This window comes from Acomys minous, assembly GCF_964271855.1.
Source record: "Acomys minous genome assembly, chromosome: 14".
NCBI classification, from domain to species: domain Eukaryota; kingdom Metazoa; phylum Chordata; class Mammalia; order Rodentia; family Muridae; genus Acomys; species Acomys minous.
In genome coordinates, this window is record NC_140496.1 from 58,831,969 (window position 1) to 58,855,308 (window position 23,340).

The 23,340-nt window shown below is 47.9% G+C and overlaps 1 protein-coding gene across 1 annotated transcript in view; it reads right to left on the reverse strand.

The window, feature by feature from the left end:
- Positions 1-13,494, reverse strand: part of ATP1A1 (ATPase Na+/K+ transporting subunit alpha 1) — a 30,341-nt gene extending 16,847 nt beyond the window's left edge. The window contains exons 1-4 of the mRNA XM_084755609.1: positions 13,222-13,494; positions 3,536-3,646; positions 2,681-2,740; positions 687-890 (exon numbers count right to left, since the gene is read on the reverse strand). Coding sequence (XP_084611735.1) covers positions 687-890; positions 2,681-2,740; positions 3,536-3,646; positions 13,222-13,233 — 387 coding nt within the window. The 5' untranslated portion in view covers positions 13,234-13,494. The remainder of the gene's footprint in view (positions 1-686; positions 891-2,680; positions 2,741-3,535; positions 3,647-13,221) is intronic.
- Positions 13,495-23,340: the final 9,846 nt, after the last annotated feature.

Sequence of the window (23,340 nt, forward strand, 5' to 3'; positions counted from 1 at the left end):
ACTCTCATCAGAGCCGTGGGAACAGTCAGGTATTTCAGATTGAATAAAAAACACATCTGGAGAGGTCATGGCTTCAGAAACAGGGAACTCAAGCTGAAGCGATGGCTCAGAGGTCAAGAGCACTGGCTGCTCTTCCAGAGGACCCAGGTTCAAGTCCCAGCACCCACATGGCAGCTCACAGATGTCTGTTAGTCCAGCTCCAAGGGTCTCACACATTCTCACACAGACAAATGTTCAGGTAAAACACCAATGCAGATGAAAATAAAAAGAAGGACAGGGGGGAGGTGGGAGGTGGGAGGGAGGGTGGAAAAGGGAGAGAAAGAAAAAGAGAAGTTGGGAACTCATGCCTTCACGTGTATCTCTCTAGAGCTGTGGGCAGAAAGGTAGAAAATGGACTCAGTTACAGACACCCTGACCACTACCTTGACAAGGCTTTCACAAATACTCCAGGTGAAGCTATGTCTGCTACTTTATTAAAACAATCCTATCTTTCCAACAACTTCTAAAGAACAAACTTTTCTAGGCAAGTGGAATACAGCCAAATGCTGATCTGACTTCTGCCGTCTACTAGCAGCAGCCAGACACCCTGTAGAAGGACCTGGCGTGGAAGAGGAAGGGGTAAACGTGAGCAGGGAAGACCAGACGGGTCTAGCGGGTGACAGCGCTCCTGTAACTACACAACTCACATCGTCGTTCGGCGGTTCCTCTTCTGTAGCACTTCGGATGCCGTAAGCCAAGAAACAAAGAATGGCCCCAATCCACAGCAACATGGAGAAGCCCCCAAACAGCTGCCGGCAGAACTTGACCCATTCAGGGGTAGTGGGAGGGGGTGTGAGGGCGTTGGGGCCATCCCGGGCCAGGATCTCAGCTGCCCTTGCAGGTGTTAGGCCCTGAGGAGGAGAGAGGCGCGCGTCAGACAGAGCACACCAGCGGTCACAAGCCATCACACACCTCACAACACTCTCTGAGTAACAAGAAGTCCACAGTAGAGTCAGGGGAGAAACAGGCCCCCAGCTGCAGAGCCAGGTGAAGCCTGGCTAACTCCACTAAAATAAGCAGCGAATTCCAACAGACAAACAAAACCCATTCCCTTAGGAACCCTTAATACCCTAAGACCTCATTTAAAACTCCTTTTTAAAAGAAACGGTGGAAAATCTGAATCAGACTGATTTTTTTCCCCCTAAGTTTTATACTGAAAAGATACTTATTGTAGCTAGCTGGTTTGGTTTTTGCAAAGTTATGAGCTTTGAGGGTTTTCTGTGCGTTGATTCTATAAAGGGGAGGAAGATCTGCAGACAGGAGAGGAGGAAAATTCTTCAGCAGGAATCCAAGCTCTTACTGAGTTAACAGCCAAGTTGTAAGTACAGAAGTTCGTTCTCACAATGGTAATAAAAACACTGGCCTGGCAGCGAAGGGCTCACCCACTCACAGAGTTCAGCTAACTCCTGGGAAACCTGTCAGTTTGACGGTGTTCACTGAAGAGGCCACTGCACAGCAGCCTGCATGGTCTAATGGTCTAATGGGCATTAGAATCTGTCTCGGTGGCAGACATAAGACTCACATTAAGAGGAAAAAACAGGATAGCTTCTGTACCATCCAAAAACAGAACACATTTCTGCCTAAAGTGCCTGTTTGTATGTGCTTGGTGCCCGTGCTATTTTTTTTTTTTAACACTATTAAGTATTGAGGAGAGAAGAAAGAAACAGTATAAGGAAAAAAAAAAAACAAGGATTACTTAGCATCCTCACGGGCTTAAGTCCCTGCTGGGTTATCCACTGCCAGGTTAATAAAACAATGACCTAACATTTGAGCCCTCTGCACACCCCAAGCACTGGGCTGGGCTCTCTTCTAGCCTGCCTAATTTCACGACTGCCTCTTATAGGCTACTAACCGACTCAGAAGTCAGGGCCTCACAGTGTCTGAGTTGACTAACTCTGAGTCCCAGACACTCAAACTTTGAATCTATGCCCACTTGTCAGAATCTAATACGGAATCTAGTAAAAACAAGAAATAATGGGTGAAACACTTAGAGGAGAGATGGCCTGGCCCACAGCGAACAGAGTAACTACCGGCAAGAGGGTCTGAGAAGACCCAAGGCCCCTCTCTGACCCCAGGGGCAGTCGTTCCAAAGGCCTCAGCTTGTGCCACTGCGACAGTGACATCCATTCAAGTTACTGCACTGATTGTGACTGCAACAGCAAATGCCATCTTTTCCCAGACTATTTTTTCATAATGGTGGTAGAAAACTTAAAAGATACAAAACACATCTTCTGGGGGAGGTAGGGATGTGTGTTTTGAAATTTGTGTACAAGTTGTGAATGCATAACAGGGCGACTGAAGTTCTGACATACCATCATGGACCAGGTCGAGAAAAGTACAAAGATAGCAACTGCTAAAAACTCAACTAGCCGAGACACGGGTCTCAGTCTTATAAACATAGACAAACAAAGGGCAGCAGCCTGGAATCGCCCTCAGGACTAGGTACTCCCAATTCACTGCTTTGTAGTGCCACGAAATGTCCACTCCCACAAGGTCTCAGGGGAGAAGTGGCAGCATACATGCTCTGCCCATGTCACACGGCCAACGGTGGCTGTCAGTACACTGCTCTTAGTAAAATGCAACAAAATACGGCAGGGAAAACTGGTTTGTTTGGTACGGCAGGCTTCAAGTGAGTACATACTCGGCTCAAGTCTGTTCCGTATTTACGATGGAGTTCATCAAGGCTCAGTTTATGGTCGTCCTAAGGGAAAACAGAACACAAAAATTACACACCCTAAAAATCAAGAGAGAAGAAAAGCACCCATATCACCCATCCTCAAGGAAACTTTCTTCCCACAGCTGCCTAGGCTAAGCATCAACCTCATGCTGTCTTCTTCAGGGCTGGCCAACGCTGAGTGACAGAGGCCCAGTGTCATCTGCTGAAACAAGTCAGAGAAACTCAACGACTCTTGGATGTCTAGACCAGTGGTTCTCAACCCTCCTATAGCTCTGACCCTTTCATGCACTTCTTCATGTTGTGGTGGCCCCCAAACCATAAAATTATTTTTTGCTGCTCCATAGCTGTAATTTTGCTACTGTTGTGAATCATAATGTCACTATCTGATATGCAGGAGATCTGACATAAATGACTCCTGTGAAAGGGTCATTCGACCCCCCAAAGAGATCCCAACCCACAGGTGGAGAACCACTTGTCCAGATGAGGACCTAGGTGGGCTAAGTCACAGAAGACTTCTTAGCTTAAAGAGGCTAATGGTCTTTAGTACTCAGAATACTTTAGAGAAGGGCAAAGACTGTGTGTGGTACCAAGAACACTTCCATTGCTTATGGAGGGTGGATAAAGACTTTGTTTAACATTTTAATAGCTTTTGGCATTGACCTCTACAACCTTGGAAGGAAACCACTACAAAACAAATGCTGTAATTGCTTTTAAGCCGGCTCTCTGATGGTTGGGCAGGGTGCAGAAGCATGCATGCACAGGTGGAAGGTGCAATTGATTTTTAAGAACTACAAAACCAATCCTCCTATCAGCACTTACCATAGACACCTCCTTCTTGAGTTCATCCATATCCCTTTCCTTCTTGGCTTTTTTGCCCTTCTTGTCGCCATGTTCCGATACAGCTGCGGGCTCATATTTGTCTCGTCCAACCTACAGAAGGGAGAAGGGGGAAGTGAAAAGGTGATCTCTGCACAGCAACTGGGAACTCAAGGTTGTGTAGTCAGTGTGTTTGTGTGTGTGTGTGTGTAGTGGGGGAATGGGAGCTTTGGGGACACAGTCCGTTGGAACAGTCACTGGATTAATATTCATCACAATGCAACCTCTAAGCTTATACTGTGCAGTACATAAACGAAGCCATCCATGGTGGGTTGCTGCCACCATCACTCAAACATCTTCTGTCCACCCTAGGGTGTAAAGAGCCACAGGGAAGTTGTAACAGGCTTGCCAGGGCTACCTGCACTTCGGGGTGAAGTGGCCATGATGTTAAAATCCCTGTTCTGCAGCCCTCTGCCTTGCCGACTGAAGGAATGAAAAATCACATTTCCATTAGTAATCTTGAGCCCAGTCCAGGGTCTAAGTTTGCACTGTGAAATCAGACAGACAGACGCTGATGTCTTAAGCCCCACAAGCCACCAGTAAAGGAAGTTTAGAGGAAGTCACCAACTCCTAAGGTTCAATTTCCCTTTCCACAGCACGGTAAGAACAGACAACCTCAGTCAGCATTTTGGAGGATTTAATGATAAGATTATGTCACTCTGACATTATGATCAAATTATTCTCATTGCAAAGACAACATGCATGGCTTAAACATCTTTAATGTTCACATAAGGATACAAACCACATTTCACTTTTTCAGGAAAAAACAAAATGTCTAAAAGTCCCTAAATTTTTTAAAATAAGGGGTGGAGAGGAGGCAGGAAGAAGAAGAAAAAAGAAAGAAAAAAAGAAATGAAAAGAAAGAAAGGGACTCTCCAGCCCATTCTTAAAATAAAATCTCCTAAAATGAAAGGCCCTGGAAATGTTTTGACACAAGCAGGATGCAGGAAAAGCGTATGCGTTACCACATCATTCACAGGATCCACCTACGCCTCTCGAAACTGGAAGAATTTTTAGAGAAAATGTTGATTCTATAGTTTAAATTTAGACCGTTCCACTCCCTCACCCTGTTTAAAGTGCTTGAGCCTATCTGCATGAGAGCTGAACTTGGTACTCCAAAGTCTGTCCTGGGAGAGGCCTCTAGCCCGCAGGCTGCAGGGGGCGGGGGCGGGGGCGGGATGCCAGGGAGAGACTGACCCCGTGCTTGCCTTACAGTGAATGCTTGGTGGTGCTGTTACTATTATTTCATGGGTCTCTCTCGCTTCTGACTTTAAGTGCATTAACAGCTATTCAAGCAATACCTGGGAACTCTCCTGTCCACGTTTATTTATTTTGTTCCCCCAAGGGAAATTAAACCAAAAGAGCAAGTGTTCCGGTCACAGTTAAGTAAGAAATAAAATATAGCATTCACTTGAATTTGGAAGGCTCCAAAGACAAAGCCTGATTAGACTAGTAGGCGTTGGAGATGTGGGTGTTTGTGACGCTATTCAACACCGTGTTACTTGACAAATGACTTCTTCCTTGAGAGCAGGGCACTTGAAGCTTCATCTTATCTGTCCAGAGTGGAGCAGGCTGAAAACAGTCAACATTCCTCACATTCTCTCCGCTGTGGAGCAACTACAGCGCTAAGTGGCTCTCTGAGTGGAGGTCTGGGGCCAGAGTCAAGATGAAAAGTCACTACATGTATTGAGTAAAAACAGAGATGAGACACATTCCTTTACATATCTAATGGAAAGCCACTTTAGAGATGCCTGCTAAGGGCTCCCTCCGTCTCACATATGTGGCCTGTTTAAGCTGATTTTTAAAAGACAGGCCAGGTGTGGTGGCACACACGCCCTTAATCCCAGCACTCCAGGAGGCAGAGGCAGGCGGGATCTCTGTGAGTTCGAGGCCAGCCTGGTCTACGAAGTTGAGTCCAGATAGACCATGCACATTTCATGGAGATGTGCTTACCTGGGAAGCATCATAAAATCCCCCTGCCTCACAGTCTATGTGCTTCGGTTACTCTCAGACTTCCAGCATTTTCCACCCCGAAAGGGAGAAGAGAAATACTGCACAAGCCAGCCCTCCCTGGACATCTTCCAAAGTTTTATCACCCATCACAAAAGCAGTGTTTTCTCTGTATTTTTAGAGCTATTGAGCGTAAAGCTGGGGAGTCTACAAACCCCTTTATAAATTCATGTTATTTAAGGCACAGTTTTAAATGGAGACATCCGTAAAAGGGACACAGAAAGTATTAACATGTAAAACTACTTCTTCAAAACTCTTAATTTTTCAAGTAGGCAATGTTTGTCTAAAAGAACTAGGCAGCTTGTCCTATTCAGTTCTTGCCCACAAGAAAAACGACAATTTAGTGCTAGCTCTTCTTGGTGTGGATCAAGAGACCCTTAGGTTCCTATGGGCACTGAGAGCCATAATTTCAAATCTGAAAGAGTATGTGTTTGTGGTGTGGGGTAAGACAACATTTTCCTTATTTCTTTTAAAAACAAAGGTCACAGCAGGGGAGTGGTGAGGTGTTTCTTCCATGGACTTCAGTGACCTTCTTCCCACTTGTTTGAGCACCGTACATGTAACTTCTGCTTTCTCAACTAGAAAATGCTGACCACATCTTCACTCAGCACCACACACCAACAGAGTTACTGTAACTCCAGGGACGCCCCATTATGTGGCTCTGAGGAAAATCTGGAAGGGGCATTCAACAGGCTATAAAACCCTCAAAAGGGCAGCTGGTTAAAAGGGAGAAAGCAGAGGCCTGGCGTGGTGGCGCATGCCTTTAATCCCAGCACTTGGGAGGCAGAGGCAGGCAGATTGCTGTGAGTTCGAGGCCAGCCTGGTCTAACAAAGCGAGTCCAGGACAGCCAAGGCTACACAGAGAAACCCTGTCTTGAAAAACTAAAAAAAAAAATAAATAAATAACATAAAAGGGAGAAAGCTAAGTTGTTAACATTTTCCATTCTAATTTAAGAACTAGGAAGTTACAGCAATGCATTACTCCATGTGACACTTCAAGGTTGGCTGTGACATTACTTCAACCTATGTGTCCTACGGACTGGGCTCCACTCGCTACCATTGGCTTTGGACATGAGGAAGACATGCTGTGGGTAGAAGGAGAAAATCCTGCACAGGAAGGACAAAGGACCAAACAGACATGTAAATAAGACTTCATTGAAAAGCACATGCTGGTCCTCACACTAAGGGAACAAGAGATCCCCGTGACCTTTTAGAGTGGAAACTGTTCCTTCCTCTTCTTCAGTTAATTCATCACTTGCAGGAGGAGATGTGTTTGGGGAAGGCAGGCAACAGCTACATATTTACCAATTATTACAATAAAGATGATGATCACACATCACAGAACTCACAGGCACAGTTACAAAAGCACCGTCCCATCCCCCCCACCCCCCCTCAGACACACACCCATTCTGCAGTGAGATTTAAGTAAGGATCTTCCTCCCCAGTAGACAGCCACTTGCAGACTGCGTGGGCACCAGCACGACCCCGCTCTGCACCCTTCCCACTAGCACGGGGTGGGGAGGGGCAGGCGGCAGGCTTCTAAGGCTTCCGCTCTCCACCAACACCTCTGCTTCTGCAGCCAGAAGCTCGGGAGGTCCCTTCCAGACTTCTGAAATTCCAGCTGAGGTGCCCAAAAGGGACCTAGAGGCCTAAGATCACTACTCACTTTAGGATGGCGCTTTTAACTCTGTCCTATGCCAGTCTGGTGCTGCCACCCGCCAGCTACACGTCCTTGAACAGTCAGTCAGTCAGTCTCACTTCCCTGCCTGTCATAACGATTAGCTTACTTACCTAAGCCATTCTGATCATTTGGTTAGTTGAATCTGAAAACAAAGTAGCCAACAAACCAAACCAAACAACCTATGCATTGTTTCCAGAACTGAGAGCAAAAGCTTTTGACCAGCAAGAGAGGCCACAACCATGGCAAAGTAACTGTTCCAAATATCGCTCAATTCACAGCTGGCCAAGAGGGCTATGGAGACAGCACCTTCAAACTCAATTTGGCAAACTCTGTCTTGGCAGGGAAGTCAGAGGCAGGCTGATCCGGCTGGTTACTACAGTAGGCTCTGCCTTACTTCAGCCAACTGTTAGTACAAAGTGGGGGGCGGGGGGAGTATCCCCTGAGGTTCCATGTTGTCATATCAAAACCTCAAAGTCAGCTCTGTCTGTAAAGGTCCTCTGCACAGCGCTGTGCAAAGGTCACTGTGATGACCCAGTCGCTGCACACATTACTGCAATTCCTTGCTTCCTATAGAGCCGGCTTTTGGAGATACTGTAAAGAAATTATCAATCTGGCCTAGTTTGCCACATTTCCAATTGGTCCTAAAGCCTAAACGGTTCAGTTTAGGTACATCTTTTCTGGCTGAGGATCTGAGGGCTGGGTGGTGGTGGGCAAATGGAGGGCAGCAGAGAGACAGTCATGGTCCTTTCGGTGTTCTCCAGCCCACAGTGACCCTTCTGGAACAGCAACTCTCTGCAGAGGAGGTAACCGTGGGGCATCCCGACCCACATACCGGGCCTCAGGTTCCTCCTGTCACTTCCGAAGGCACACATGTTGGGAAATCTGCTCCTGTAAGGCTACTAACCCAGTTCAGTATCTACTAAACGTGGGCTGGAGCCCATCAGCCACAGGGATGAGCTCATGCACGGCCCCAGCCACTGGGTGCCCTCACCCCACGGGAACATCATCTAATCTTCCTCCCTAGTGGATTCTTAAACAACTCTGCAGATCCACCCTTCCTGCCACACAATGTATCCATGACCGTTTGAAAAAAAAAAAGTATAAAGTATGTGAAGAATCACTGTATTTTAGATTTGCTTCGCCTTAAAATGTATTTCATTCTCCCACATACTGAAAGCACTGGCCTGAAACAATCAAAACTTTCTGCTTACCCCTTAACACCCTCCACCTGCCCTCCCCACCCCCCATCACTCTGGTTTGAGAGAGAATAGAACCCTGTAGTAACTGGTACAAGTACCACGAGGGGGGGGTGGTGCCTGAGCTTCCAGGAAGTCCTGATCACTCTCTAATAGGTGGCTTGGAGCCCAGGAAGCCAACTGACTGCTGGGTTGAAGACGGCAAAGGCGCCGAAGGCTTACAGAAACACAACCTGGTGCCATGGAAGCTGAGAGGACGCCAACAGAGAGGCTGAGCACCCCGAGTGCCCCAAGGCTCCAAATAACATCAGGATAACAGAGCGGAAAGACAAACACCAGGGCCCGAGGATGACAAAAAACGTTACAGTGATTACTAGTCCCCAAAATAATGAAGGCTTCAAAGACAAAGCCAGAGCAACCATCAATCAACTTTTCAAACCGCCAACAGAGAATATGAGATGGCTATTACCAAACAGGGTTTGAATAAAACCCAGTAAGAGACAATGCCCAGATATATTTCATTGTAATGCCACAAAGCAAGTAAAGAGTAAAGTCTATTGGACTGAGGGGTTAAATAAAATCCCTTTGGCTCAGGACCCAAAGGAAACCAAATCTGGACGAAAATGCGTGTGTACATGTGTGTGGTGGTGGAAATTCTGCTTTTCTCATTGACAGAATCTGTTACCCCAAACATCAAACAAATTCATGTTAAGAACATCTTATGAATTCCTGACACCAGATTTCAGCACAACTAATGAGGTGAGTCATATGCAGAGAACAGTCACTCTGGCTCCAGCCAAGGAACACACTTCCCCTCACAGGCTCAATTCAAGGCAAAGCGAGAGAGTTCAGGCCTGGTTTGATTCGTCCCCCCCACCGCACCCCCACCCCGCCAATATGAAGAAGTTTTAAGGGTGTTGCATTGCAACTGTCCCTTTACTTCACATTAGCATCCACTAGACACATCCTCAGAGTAATCTAGAATTAGACAGGGCTGGCAGGAATGGAGAAACAGTCTGCCCAGCGCTTTGTTATCCAAACCCAGCCACTCTGATTACTGTGAGCCCATCTGATCTGACACTCGGATTTCTTCTTCAGGCCTGCTGGCTGGCAGGGGGCCCTGGACACTGATGTTCTAGCTGAGCAATGGCTAGCTCTCCCTGTGAGACTTTCAAAAAGTTAAAAATGACCGCTGTCAAAATCTTCACTTGAAAAGTGAAAGTCTAAGGTGCTACTGACCGGATTTGCTTGTTGGGCAAAGATCAGAAGTGCTCCCCGTTGTACCAGTGAAGAGCAGTTAACAGCACTTCTCATTCTGTTCCCTCTTCAATGCTTCTCAGAGCAAAGGAAAACTGCCCCATTGCTTTGAAAGAACCAGGGACTGAAGAACAGCAGTTTACGGAGGTCTGTTTGGTTGCCAGTCCTAATGACTTCCTAAGCCCGGGCCGGCAGCTGCACACACTGCCATGGCACTTACTCCACAAACAGTACATAGGTGACTCCATTTGATCCCCAGGGCGAGGACTCTACATCTGGCCAGGCCAGAAACCAGAGGTTTGGGGTTTGCTTTAAAAAAAAAACAACAAAAAAACCTGCTTGTCCTCAAATGAAGCAAAATTGCAAAAATTTGACTTAGTTCTTCATACAAACTCCTTCAGGGCTGTGTAGTTAGTTAATGCCTCCCTCTCACTGAGCTATCCTAAAAGAACAGTCTGACCAGAAGAGAAAGTCACTGCTCTGTGCACTTGTTGCTAAGTAATCCTCAGGCGTTTTGTTTCAAAGAGCTCAGAGATGGAGCAACCTGCATGCCAAGTCCCTGCTTTAACACTGGACCTACTCTTTACTCTTACATGGGATTTTAAGGTTTTGCCCTCATCTGAAAAAGTGCTCTACAGGATCTTTATGAAGCTTTTTGGGGTGGGGTGGGGTGGGGTGGGGGCTGATTTCTATTTTCTTGCATTTCTAACAGCTGCCTCCCCTTTCCTCCCCTTCCACCCAAAGGTGAGTCACCATTGTTACAAACTTGCCAGCAGAGAACGCTACAAATTAACAGGCAGCAAGCAGCCAAGAGCTGCCTTTTAACAGGGGCGGAGAACCTTCCAGGCAGGGAACTGTTACACTGTATAACTACAAGCCAAAAGGTGGAAACAACCTCAGAGCCTCCTCTCTGTTCCCCAGGGCTTCCCATGACCAGCCCCACTGTGTGAGTGGTACAAACTCCTTCCTTGCTCGTGGCCAGGCCGTGCCACTTTCCACGTGAGGACTCTGCCTTACAGTGTTTTGAGTCTAAAGTACTAGCTTTATAGCAGCCAGTGGGTATTTAGTCACACTTTTGAGTTTAGCTCCAAAAGGGCAGCTGATAATGTTACCATACAACTAGGATTTCTGCTGACGGGCGTTACCCCTTGTGTCACCTTCACCCTAACCTCTTTCCCTGCCTGGTCTCTAAATCACTACTCATATGCTAGGGTTTCTTTTCTAGGTTTCTAAGTTAATATTAAACGAAATCCAGAACTGCAGTGAAAGGCTAGGAAGACCCTCCCTTCTCACATCTTTTATAGACTTTAAAACAGCGTCTCCTGCATTTCTAAACAATTATGATATGCACCTTGATAAGCTAGGCAGTTGTGGGTGGTAGGCCTCATTGAGAATTTAAGGCGAGTCACTGGCAGGGACACTCAATAAGAAAAAAGGGACAAAATCCTATTTTATCCAGGAATGATTCAGCAAGCTGGTCCTTCATTTTTCCTACCAAATGTTCAGAACCCAGCCCGTGAAAGCTAGGAAGAGTCACCTGAAAATATTACCCACCCCTAGACCCTAGTTGGCACTTAAGAAAACCGAGTGGTGGTGGGGATCACAATGACCTTAAAAATTAGCTGCCGGTTAAGCTTCCTGGTTAACCAATTATCAACAGGACTTTAGTCATCGCTCCACCCACATTTTAATCCCCATGTGGAAAAATCCCAACGTTTCATTATGAAATATTCCTCTGACCAGTTCAGCCATCACAAGTCACTGGGGAGGACATGTGCATATATATGAATGCATGCATGCATGCACCCTAACATCCAGTGCATCAGAGTATTCTAAACACTACATACTCTGGACATTTGTTAGAGTCCATAAAACACTTAGGTTGAACTTCCACTAAATTCTCAGTTGAACAGTTTCTGGGCCACTTCAGTGCATATGTGAGGCTCACCCAGGCCTATGAGCGTAACTCTGACTTAAACATCTGCCTGGCTTACTTATTATTGCAAACCCCCCAATTTCTTCTGGAGGGTAACTTTAGAGTTCTGTACACAAAATGATGCCCAACGATAGAGATATGTGTAAGCTTGAGAGCAACAGGTTGAGAGCACCTGTTGTCACTAACCACCATTTGACCTTGAACATGTCAGTTCACCTTCCTAGCCTTCCTTCTGTCTTTACATTCCCTAAAAGCCACTCAAGGTGTCCACTTGACAAAGATACTTTTTGAGGGGAAAGGAGAGAAAAGAAGGGGCTTTAATGAATAAATGGTTTGAAGGAACAGATGGCAGGATACTTTCCATCGTGGGAAGTGGAGGCCAGGCAGGCAACAGGCTCTTTGCTGTGATGTTGCAAAACCTGAGCAGCAGACACTGGGCACTCCCAGGGTCCCTATTCTCTCTCTATCTAGCCCAAGTCTTATACTGATCTCCTTCAAAATCTATTTAGTCTCAAAAGAATGTGCTTCCCGCTGGCCCCATGTCAGTATACACCCAGGACCTGCGGAGTGTCTATAGCCCGTCTGTTTGCTCAGCCCTGGAGGGGATGGAGTGAACTCTCCCACCTGTATTCTCATGTCTGGTGCCTTTTCAACCTAGGAACTGATATGTTCAGGGTTATTTCGGGTAAATTTTTATCCGCTGGATTTGAGCGGTTTTGAGGTCAGGAACTAATTCTTCTGAGGTGGATAGGAGTAATCAAGGTGGGAACTCAGCATTGTTTGTACCCGGATTCCTCATTCCCTTCTGGACCCGCTCCTGGGTGGTGAGACAACAGTGTAGGAAACCCGCATGGCTTTTCTAACACTATCAACCGTCCAGGCGCCAGTGCTTTGTCGGACTGACTGTACCCAGCGGCCCTGGAGGGTCAGCCTGGCCCCCTTCAAGAATCGTCCCGACATAAATCCACACACCCCTCCCCACCGTTAAGACATCACCACCAGTTACCAAAGGCGCATCCTGTTATGGAAAGTGGCACATTTTAAAGCTCTCAAAAGTATACCTTAAAGGCTATCTTTGGGCTGTGAAGTCACACCCTTTCTGGCACCAGCTTCGCTGGGCTGGCTCTGCCGTAAGGGGAAGCCAGTTTTTTTCCTTTGGGGGAGGGCGGTCGCCTCTGCGGGGAGCTGGCCGAGCCCCAGCGCCTCCAGGAGAAGGGAGGCTCGACCCGGAGGCTGCCCTCGCCGGCGCCGGGCCGCGGCGAGAACAGCCACCGCGAGGGGGCCCTGGCGGAGCTCCCCGGGGGAAGGGGAGGAGCACTCCTTCCCCTGGGCATGGAGGGAGGAGGGAGAAAGGAAGCGCAAGGCGCGCGGTGAGGGCGACCGGAGGGCGCGGGCAGGGCAGGCGCCCAGCTCGGGGATGCCGCCCCGGGTGCTCCTCCTCCGGGCCTGCCGCCTGCGGTCAGCGCCCGCCCCTCGCCCGCTCCTCCATTGCAAAGAGCCAAGTATCCAAGCCGTTTCCTCCCGCGTCCCGGGCTCGCCAGACACTCACCCCCTTCCCCATGGTGGCGGCGCTGCGGGCCCCGCGCCGGGACCTGTGGCTGAAGACTAGAAAGAGAAGAGAGCAGCTCCCGGCCGGGAGAGCGGGGCCGGGGGAGCCGAGAGGCGGGAACTAGGGCTGCCGCGGGAGGAAAGAGGGAGGACGGCCGGCGCCCGGGACCGAGGCCGCCGCTGCTGCCGCCGCTGTTGCCGCCGCCGCTGCCACGTGTCCGCCTCCTCCCGCCGAGGCTCCGCGCCCCAGACCCAGCCGCAGCTCGAGCCCGCGCCTCCTCCTCACTTCCTAAAATATGCAACCTGCGTGTGGCTCCGCCCACGCGTGCACGTCACCGTTACCGGAGCAACCTGACACCGGCTCCAGCTAGCTCCGCCCCCGTCTCCTAACTCCTCCCCGCCGGGCCCGGACCACGCTAGCGCCTGCCAGCCCCGGGCTGCCGGCCCGAGAGCGCCGGGTCCCAGGACGCGCGTGTCTGGGTCTCGCGAGGGCTGCGGAGCGCGCCCTCATGCAGGACACCGGGGACCGGAGTGAGCAGCCTACGGAGTAGGGCGCGGAAAGTCCGCTATAGGTGCGGCGCAGTCGGGGCTTAGCTCACTTGCTCAGTTTTTCTAGAGCGTCAGGGATCTCGTGCGGCCTGGCTTGGACCGCAGCTGCGTTACTCCGAGGGACTCCTCTCTGCGGAATCCGAGCCGGCGCCTGTCTGCGGATCACTCCCCAGGCTCTTGGTGCCTTCTCTTTTGCTCCTTTCATCTTGGGTCCTCTCACTCCTCCGCTAGAGAAATGCTTTAGAACACAGACGCGCGCGGGCGCCCTAACACTTCTCTTCCTTCAAGACCCCCCCCCCCCAAAAAAAAACCCAGTAAGGAAATTTATTCAAAGTACCATATGAGTGAAACCTTGTCAAAAGAGGAGAGGATGTTAATCTGATAGTCGAAGAGATTCTCCTTTTTAGGGTAGAGAAACCCAAAAGAACATCCATCTTTAGTAAAAGAGGTGACTCAAGAAGGAGATGTTTTAAACTGTCTGTACTTCTGCACCTCCCTACAGCACAGCCCCACCTCCGCCATGGCAACCTTGGCTACCGGGGGAGGGGCTCAACAGCCTCACTCCCATCCCTTCGCACCCCACTCTTGGCTTGGTAGAGTTGGAGGGCGGGGCTTCTCGCTATCATTTCCGAGGCTTAGTAGGGGCTGCAGAGGCAGAAATTCAACATTAAAAATAGTGTCATTGCTATTGTTATTATTGTTATCACCACCACCACCACCACCATCATCATCATCATCATCATCATCATCATCATCATCATCATCATCAATCCATGTCAGGAAAGCAAGCGCTCTGGGAAAGCGCAGGATTCAGAGGAGGAACTCGCCTTCCATCTCTGGAAAACGTTAACCCCTTAGATCCCTACCTATCAACTCCAAGTGTCAATTCTTTGTAGGATGTGGGGCTTGAAAAAAAAAAGTGAGGGAAGGTGTAGGGGAAGGAGAAAGACCCGAAACTACTAGCCGCTGAGTTAGCAGTCAGTCATTCCTCAGACCAATCCTAAGCACTGCTTAGAAACAACTGCTGTGTGTAGGAGAACACCGCTCTTATCTCCTCCGGTGATCTACAGACTTGATGACATCGGTTCAGGCCTCAGAGAGCAAAGGAACTGTGAGCAGAATGTAACACCAGGATTCTGGGAGAAAGACCTCAAAATCCAGAGCCACACTCCCAGCCCGGCTAATGGCATGTTTGCTAGCTAGAAGGAAGGAAGGCTGCATTCCCGAGAGCCTGGCCTGATGACTGCTACTGAGCAGGAGGCTTTGCTTGCTGAAGGTCTTAGTTTAAGATTAATTAATTACCCATATAGGCCCTGATCTAAATGGGGAAAAGCACAACAACAAAAATGTAGAAAGCACCAGCCTGGGCCGTGGTCTCCTTTCTTATATCATTCATCAAAATGAGCTTCCAGAGCCGGGCCTGGTGACCCTCGCCTTTAATCCCAGCCGGGAGACAGAGGCAGGCAGATGGCTGTGAGTTCGAGGTCAGCCTGGTCTACAAAGAGAGTTCTAGGACAGCCAAGGCTACACAGAGAAACCCTGTCTTGAAAAAAACAGAAAAACAAAAAACAAATACAAAACCCCAAAACAAACTAACAAAAAGAGCCTCCAGAGCTGTTTATGCTGCAGCTATGGAGTGCTGATGTCCTTTCAGCAGACATCCCCTCCCCCTGCCCTCGCCCCTACACCCCCCCCCCACCTCCCCCTCTCCCTCCGTCCCCTTTCCCTGCCGGTTTCTAGTTATATTCAAGGGTGGAGGGTGGATAAAGTAACTACAGACCTCTAATTATACCCTGTATTTTGTTCCTGGCTTCATACAATAGTTTTTACCTGCCCCGCGCTTCTTACAGGGCTCCAACTGTAGGCAGTGGGAAACTGTGGGTGGAGGGGGTGGGTGGGTGTGGCTTGGCTGAGGGAGTTTGGCTTTGAATTTGGAAACTTAAACCATCACTGAACTTCATCCTTTGGTGTCTGAACACAGAACCAACTTCCCATGGAAGAAGCAATGGGAAAACTCCCTGCCTGGTTGAAATCAGAGCTGTGAATGTGGGTACAGAATTAATAGTGAAGGCCGAGGCGGCGGTGGCTGTGGCTGTGGCTGCTGTGGCAGCAGCACTGGCTGCGGTGGCGGCAGGGGTGGCGTGGCGGTTGGGGTGGTGGTGACAGCGGTGCTTGCTCTCGCACTTAATCCCAGCACTTGGGAGGCAGAGGCAGATGGATCTCTATGAGTTCGAGGCCAGCCTGGTCTACAGAGCAAGTTCCAGCATATCGAGAGCTACACAGTGAAACCCTGTCTCGAAACGACAAAAACAAACCAAACAAACAAACAAAAAACAGAACAAAGTAAAAGAACAAGCCATGGCTAAAATGGAAGTGTGACTATCTCAGGTGTAAGAGACACACCTCCCAAGGTGGTAACTGGAGGTTGTTTCTTGAAAGGGATCTCCCCCAGCCCCCATTCTTAGGAGAGATTTCTGAGTGAAATTTTAGAAATCAAAGATGCACATGTTCCTTCATTTATGATGAGGAAGCCGCGATTCAGGGAGTAATGGACACTGGACCCCCCAAACACTGGGTAATTGGGTACCTTTTCTAGCTCCAAGGATGATGGGACAAAGAGCCAGCCACCTAATCCTTCTCCTGCCTGCTTCTTGACCCATCAACTATTTTTTTTAAAGAGATAATACTATATTGCTCTCGATGGTAAATCAAAATAGGCTTTACAGATAAAGTTAATTTAATGGAAAATAGGAATATATGCACCAAATCCACAAAATGCATCTCGTTAAACCTAGAGACTCCACTCCATGCGTCCAGTCGCTGTGTCTTCTCCATCCCCCTTACTGGGGTCATTCACACAGCTAATTCCACCTCCTTCAGTGGCCACGCACTGACTTAGGTCATAAGAAAGTGCTTTTGGACAGGGCAGTCCTCTGTAGGAGGTTCTGGCCTGGGTGGGGGTGGGGGGGTCCCAGGCTTCATCAGAGGGAGGGAGGACAGCCCCACCCCCAGCCTCTGCTCTGCAACTCTTGGCACGATGGGCTTTGGTGCGTAGGAACACACTTGAGCATGTCTAGTGTAAAGCAACACAGCGTGTAACTCATCAACTCTTTAAAGCTGCTAGCTTGGAGCAAAGCTGAAGGGATGGACTCCGACTCAGCATTTTCAGACCTCAGGGCTGCCAGGTTTGGACGCCTCCAAGAGGAGGCTCTGATCACAGCTAAGGACCCAATCATTGTGAAGAGAGTCAGCAGATGTATGAAAAATATGATGCAAGTCAGTGTTCTGAGCCAAGAACATTAGCACTTAGACTGAGCACTTGCAGAATTGAATAAACACAACGTTGCAATTAAGGACTTTAGAAGATGGCTTGGAGCCTGCAGCTAATTAGCATTTTCTATAGGAAGCAAATATTTGGGACATCAATGAGCTAGGAATTTTGGATGATGAGATTTTCCTTGGCCTCGCTTGCCCTAGCGTTAGCATGTAAACAATTGTAAGTATCCCTCTTTATACTTTACCCGTTCCCAGGCTCCTCCAGAGAGCCCCTCTTCTTCCTCCAAGCCAACTGTGTTTATCATCCGAAAAGTTCTTCCTGGCTTGTTTCTACTCCTCCATGGGAAATCCATTTCCTTTCTCCTGTTTGAAAGCAGATAGATTGTTGCCTGCTTGCTTTTTTTTAATTAAAAAAAAACCACTCCCACATTTTTATTTAGGGGCAGGGGCATGCCACAGCATACAGAAGGACAGCTTGCAGAAGTGGGTTCTCTCTTTCTGCCTTGTGGGGCCCCCCGAGGATCGAACGTAAGTTGTTAAATTTGGCAGCAAGCACCTTTACCCACTGAGCCATTTTACCACGCCATTACCGCCTATTTTAAAAGCTCCATGCTCATAGCTCATAGCTGGCCATCCCGACTGGCAGAGAAATAACTTCAGCTCCTGTAAGCTTTCCTCCCAAACCCCAGTTCCTACTCAGCTCGTAATTCCTCTTGAAGGCTCCTTGGTGCAGCTTCACGTATCAATGGCTGGAGAAGACTTGAAGTTGTAGCCCTGGGAATGGCAAAGGGTCAGCTTATAACTGGTGACCGTCATAGACTATTACCAACCGCAGCAGAGTCTAAGTCCTAGGTCTTTTACTTACCATCTCTCTAATGAAACTGTCACTTAAATAATTTGCTCTTATTAAGAGCAGCGTTTGAAAATAAAGCAGTAAAGAAGATCTTTTAGCTGTTTCATGTGTGTTCTACTTTGGTTCCTGGATTTGCAAATCAAGATTCTGTCTTGTAGTTTGGTGAGAATTTTAGTTTCTTAGAGAGAGAGAGAGAGAGAGAGAGAGAGAGAGAGAGAGAGAGAGAGAGAGGGAGGGAGAGGGAGAGAGAGAGAAATATTATGTGAATATGTTTTTGTGTTAATCCCAGGTGTGGGCTATAGGGCTGTTTCTGACCATCTATAGCAGCTGACTATGATTTGCCTTAGAGAGGGACGTCATTTTGCCAGGAGCAGATAGTTTCTGTTATTGTGTGACATTTGGAATTCAGGGAACTTTTCAAAGGGTATAAAATGTTAGCGGGTTGTTGGTTGCTGTTGGTTGCTGTTTGTTGGTTGTGGTTTCTTAAGGAGTCGTGTGCAAAGAAGAAAGAAGAAATTAGAGATCCTGATGGCAAAGATTAAACTTGCCCCAAGGAACTCCATGCCCCTCATCAGCAGGAAGTAGTCTAATGATAGCGTTGACCCTTTCCTTCCTATCTTCTTCTCCTCACCTATCTAGTGTTAGGGAGGGGAAAGTTTGGGGAAAAGGTGAAGATAGAAGAATCCACAAAAGTAGCAAAAAAAAAAAAAAAAAAAAAAAAAAAGATGGTTACATTCTAACACTCACCACCCAACAGTACTACTCCCCTCTTCTAAGCCCCAAAACACTAAGTAACAGTATAGCATCCTTGCAATTTAAAACTTTTTTTTTTACATGAGTCAACATTAGTGGGGGACCAGCAAATAAAAATCAAATGGCAACAAAGAAGGGGTCTGGGGTGGGGGGTGGGGGGATGGGGTGGGGGGTGTGGGTGGGGTGGGGGGAAACACCACATTCTTAGAGCTTCATCTTCAGCTGTCTAGATGTGCAGCTCCAGGCAGACACACGCCACATGGGCAAGCCTGAGTGGAGAATAGACAGCAGGGGTGACTGTTGCTATGCCCAAATTTTGAGAGACTTCCGGAACAGACCACCCAAGAGCTAAGTCAAAATGCAACAGCAAGGAAGTCTTTATTGCTGGTTCGAACCTGGGCCACCCCTCCCATGGACGGGCACAGCAGATGCAGAGAAGTGGCCTCTAGTTTCAATTGAGAGGGGGTTTTATAGGTTTTAGAGAAAAAAAAATGGGTTTTACAGTATATGATTAGATGGCATTTGGGTAGAAAAACTGCAAGCAGGAAGTTACAAGCCTTGGTGTTTCGTGGTTGGGTAGTAGGTGTAGGGGCGAGTTGGCCTATAGAAAAGATTGGTTGAAGCAGTCATGTGGGCGTTAGGAACTTTGGCCTGGCTTCTTCTAATTGGTTGTTGCTATGTGCCAGACCACTTGCTGGTCAGCTTGACCAGCAGAGAGTAAATTTGGACTTTCCTAAGGTGAGCTGATTGTGTTGCTAGGGGATGTTTTTCTGTTTACACTAGTTTGTGGTTTTTCTGGAATCTGGGTTCAGCCCTTGGCTAGGTTTAACACAAAATGGCGTTTCTTTTTCAAAATGGAGTTTGTCTGGTCCTTTTACTGTCGTTTACTTCTGCCTGCCCTCAGGAAAGCCAAGCCCTGAGGAAACAGGCCATCTCTGGGATAGACGGGTTCCCTATTCTTGGCCTGAAAATCTTCTATACAAAACCAATCAAACATGTTGTGTGGAGGTTGAGCCTACTGGGAACATCACTCTTCTAGAGATGCCAGGATGCCAGAACTGGGCATCAGAGAATGCACACATTTTCTTCTTAGGAAAGAGTTACTTTATTTAAGAAGAAAGAGTATAGCCAGGCATGGTGGCACACACCTTTAATCCCAGCACTCGGGAGGCAGAGGCAGGTGGATCTCTGTGAGTTTGAGACCAGCCTGGTCAACAAAGTGAGTCCAGGACAGCCAGGACTACAAGAGAAACCCTGTCTTGAAAAAAAAATAATAAAGAAAGAAAGTATAAAGCCATCTTGAGTACCATGATTCATTTATAAAAGTCTGGAAATTTTAGTAATGGTCATAGAAGTAACAGAAAAATAGGTCAGGTACAAAAATAGTAACCAGCTCAATTCCTAACAGCTTGTGTTTAGCCAGGAGGCTGCCATTTTAGTGATGGATGACCCCATATGTGAACTCCTATGAGGAAGTCCCTGGGATGTGTTCCCTCTTTTACTTCCTCTCCAATAGAGATTTCCCCAACCCATAACTCAGTTATTCTTGTATTAATTATATAAAACAACACCCCGCTAAAAGCAAAAACAAAAACCTAATGTTCCCAGAATAACTATTATTGGGTTTCAAGGCTTATCACAGTCCGACATGTGCCTGGTGTTGATATTAAAAACTAAAAAGAAATTCACTCCATCCTTGAAGTACTGACCATTGAGCATGAAAGAGAGACAAGCACTGAGACAACCTGGTGGGAGGAGCTGGGTCTCAGGAGAGCATCATGGGAGCACGGAGGAGGAAGCAGCCAGCTTGGCCCAGAGAGGGGCAACATTCCTGACTGGATCTGGAGAGACTGATTTAGGACCAGGGAAACTCAAATCAAACACAGGGCGTGCACACGAAGCTGGTCTGCTAGCGCTTCATAATGCTTGGAGCCTGGGTTGAGAGGGAGAGGAGCAGGGGATGGCTTGCTTGCGGGGGAAGGGGGTGGGAGGGGGGGTGGGAGGGGGGCAGGGAAAGGGATGGTGGTGGCATACAAACTGTTGAGGATTTAGAAGCCATTCAGGGGCTTGAGCGTCATCCTGGAGGCCAGAGGGAGATGTGACAGGGTTTTGACAAGGGGTGTGGCTTTGAAAAGAATTCTTTGGCAGAATAGAAAGTGTGCGTGGTTCCCACAGCCAGCCTCTTATCAACACCCCTCTAGCCCTGTTGAATTCAGAATCTCAAGACATCTGTTCCTCCCTATACCTTCCTGGTGGCTTACTCATTTGTTGTCCTTTTTTTTTTTTTTTTTTTTAATTCCCATTATCCACTACTTCCTCCCAACAGAGCAAAAACTAACTGGAACTAAAACATACCTTTCACAATCAGTTAACATACAATCCCCTTCCCCCTTCCCCCCCCCCCCCCCCCCAGAGACAACACAATTTGCTGGGAAGACAGGGCATTCCCGCCCCTGACCCTGTTTTCTTGATACAAGTTGTTAAATAATACTCCCAAATAGACCAAAGTCTTTCTGTTGTTATTGGCACTGTCAGAAACCAGTGCTTAATGCAATTGCAGTGACTAAAGAAAATTTAAGCCACCTGGCAACCAACCTCACAATAAAGATTGGAATTACAGTGGATAGAGAAAGGAAGGAGAGCCCAAATTAATGAATAATTTAGCTTCGATTGCCCAAAAAGCTCAAGTTATATTTGTTCTTTGTGGCAATGAATCTTAGCATTTTGCTTTCTTGAAAGGTCCCTGCCAACTGGCCATTTGATATTTGATTGCAGACATGGTGGTAGAGGTGGAGACAGTGATGACGGTGACAATAATTAGGGTGGTGCTCCAGATGCTGATGAAATCGATGAAGTTGTCAGTAGAGAAAATGATAGTGATTATGATAGAAATGATAGTGAAAGTGATGGAGGTGCTGATGCTGGTGATTAGTAAAGATGCTGATGGTGGTGGAGGAGATGCTGATGGTGGTGGTGGAGATGCTGATGGTGGTGGTGGAGATGGTGCTGATGCTGGTGGAGATGCTGATGGTGGTGGTGGAGATGCTGCTGGTGGTGGTGGAGATGCTGCTGGTGGTGGTGGAGATGCTGACAGTGGTAGTGTGTGATTGTGGTGGTGGTGATAGATGCCAAACTGTTGAATAAAACAGTATCCCAACCATATATGCCTTTCCCGCACAATTGTAGTGTTTTCATCATTTATAAAATTACATGGTTTATTAGCTATATCCTGTGCTGCTATAAGGGCTTGAATGTGTTGACATAGCATACATGGAACACTAGAACATGGCCACTATTAGTTACCATTCCAAATGTGTAAAGGATTATCTTGATTCCAAACACTTGACTCAGCCTGGGAGAAGTAAGGGCCTGCGAAGGATGAAGAGCCACAGACACTGATGTAAAAGAGATGGGGGTGGAATGACAGCAGAATGCCCATTCTCCCTCTCTACCTCCAGCTCTCATCCAACACACAACCTAGCTGCCAACTTATTCCCGCCCCCCCCCCAAAGTCAGGTGGCAGACGTCACCCAACACCCTGTCTGAATAGCTAGTTATTACAGAACCTGTTAAGAACTAGGAGACTAGGCCACCCAAATGCCGCAGACGCTGTCCAGACAAGAGCTTTTTTTTCACCTTCTGAGTAAGAAGCCTGAAAACCCAGGGCCCTCACTGCAGGAGATGAAATTGAACAGCCTTAGGGGGAAAATATTGTCGCATTGCCTCCAGATACAATTTAAAACCTATTTCCATTATTCCTTCCTTTTTTTTCCAAAAAGAAGACGATGCCATCTGCTAATAAAATCTCTAATTAGCCAGAGAGAGCTATTCTATCCTCCTAAGGACGGACCCAAGAGGGAGCTGAATTACAGGCCGGTCACTTCTTTTCCAGGAACCAGTGGCCACACCGTGCCAGGCAGGCATCATGTTTGGGGCTGGACCTGCATGCAAGGAGTTGGAGCAGGCCAGGGCCACACTTCCCTCCCATGGCTCTAATCTCATAAACCAGAAGTACTCAGACTCAATATATTCTCTTCCCCCTCTCGGTTTTCATAATTGAGGGTGTGTGGGGGGGACTCCATGAAAGTTTTGAATTAAGAAGCAGTTGCCATCTGGGTAATTAAATTCTGCTTGAAGCAGGCCACCTGGTTCACATCAGCTGTTCTTGGCAGGTATGAAAGCATCAGCACAAATCCTGCCTTAACTTCTAAACACAGGCTCGCTCGCATTCCAGGGGCAGTGGAGAGACCTTCATTTCTAAGTAATGACAGCCGCCTTATATCATGTTACCTCGATGCATGGGAGATTTCTCTGGCTGCAGACTCTGAGAGCTACAGCAGGAACGGTTGGCCTCGTCTGTCCCTAGCCACACACAGCCTTTATAAACCAGAGAACTGAAAAGCCAGTTTCTTTTGGCTTCCTGTTTGGACATCCTTGTCAAAGAAACACGAGTGGCTTAAATCACCTTGCTGTCCTTGAAGAGTCAGGGAAGGGCATTGAATGTTTGCAGTTCTTGAATAGAGGAAGGGGGGGGGGCGAGGGGGAGAGGAAGGGGGAGGAGGAAGAGTAGGCAGCCAGGGAGGAGTGTCAAGCCCCCCTACTCTGCTGCTTCCTATGGGGCTGGCCATCCCTGTTCCCCAAGAGGAGATACACTTCTGTAGCGTGCACAGCATGTGGAGTTGCAGTCCA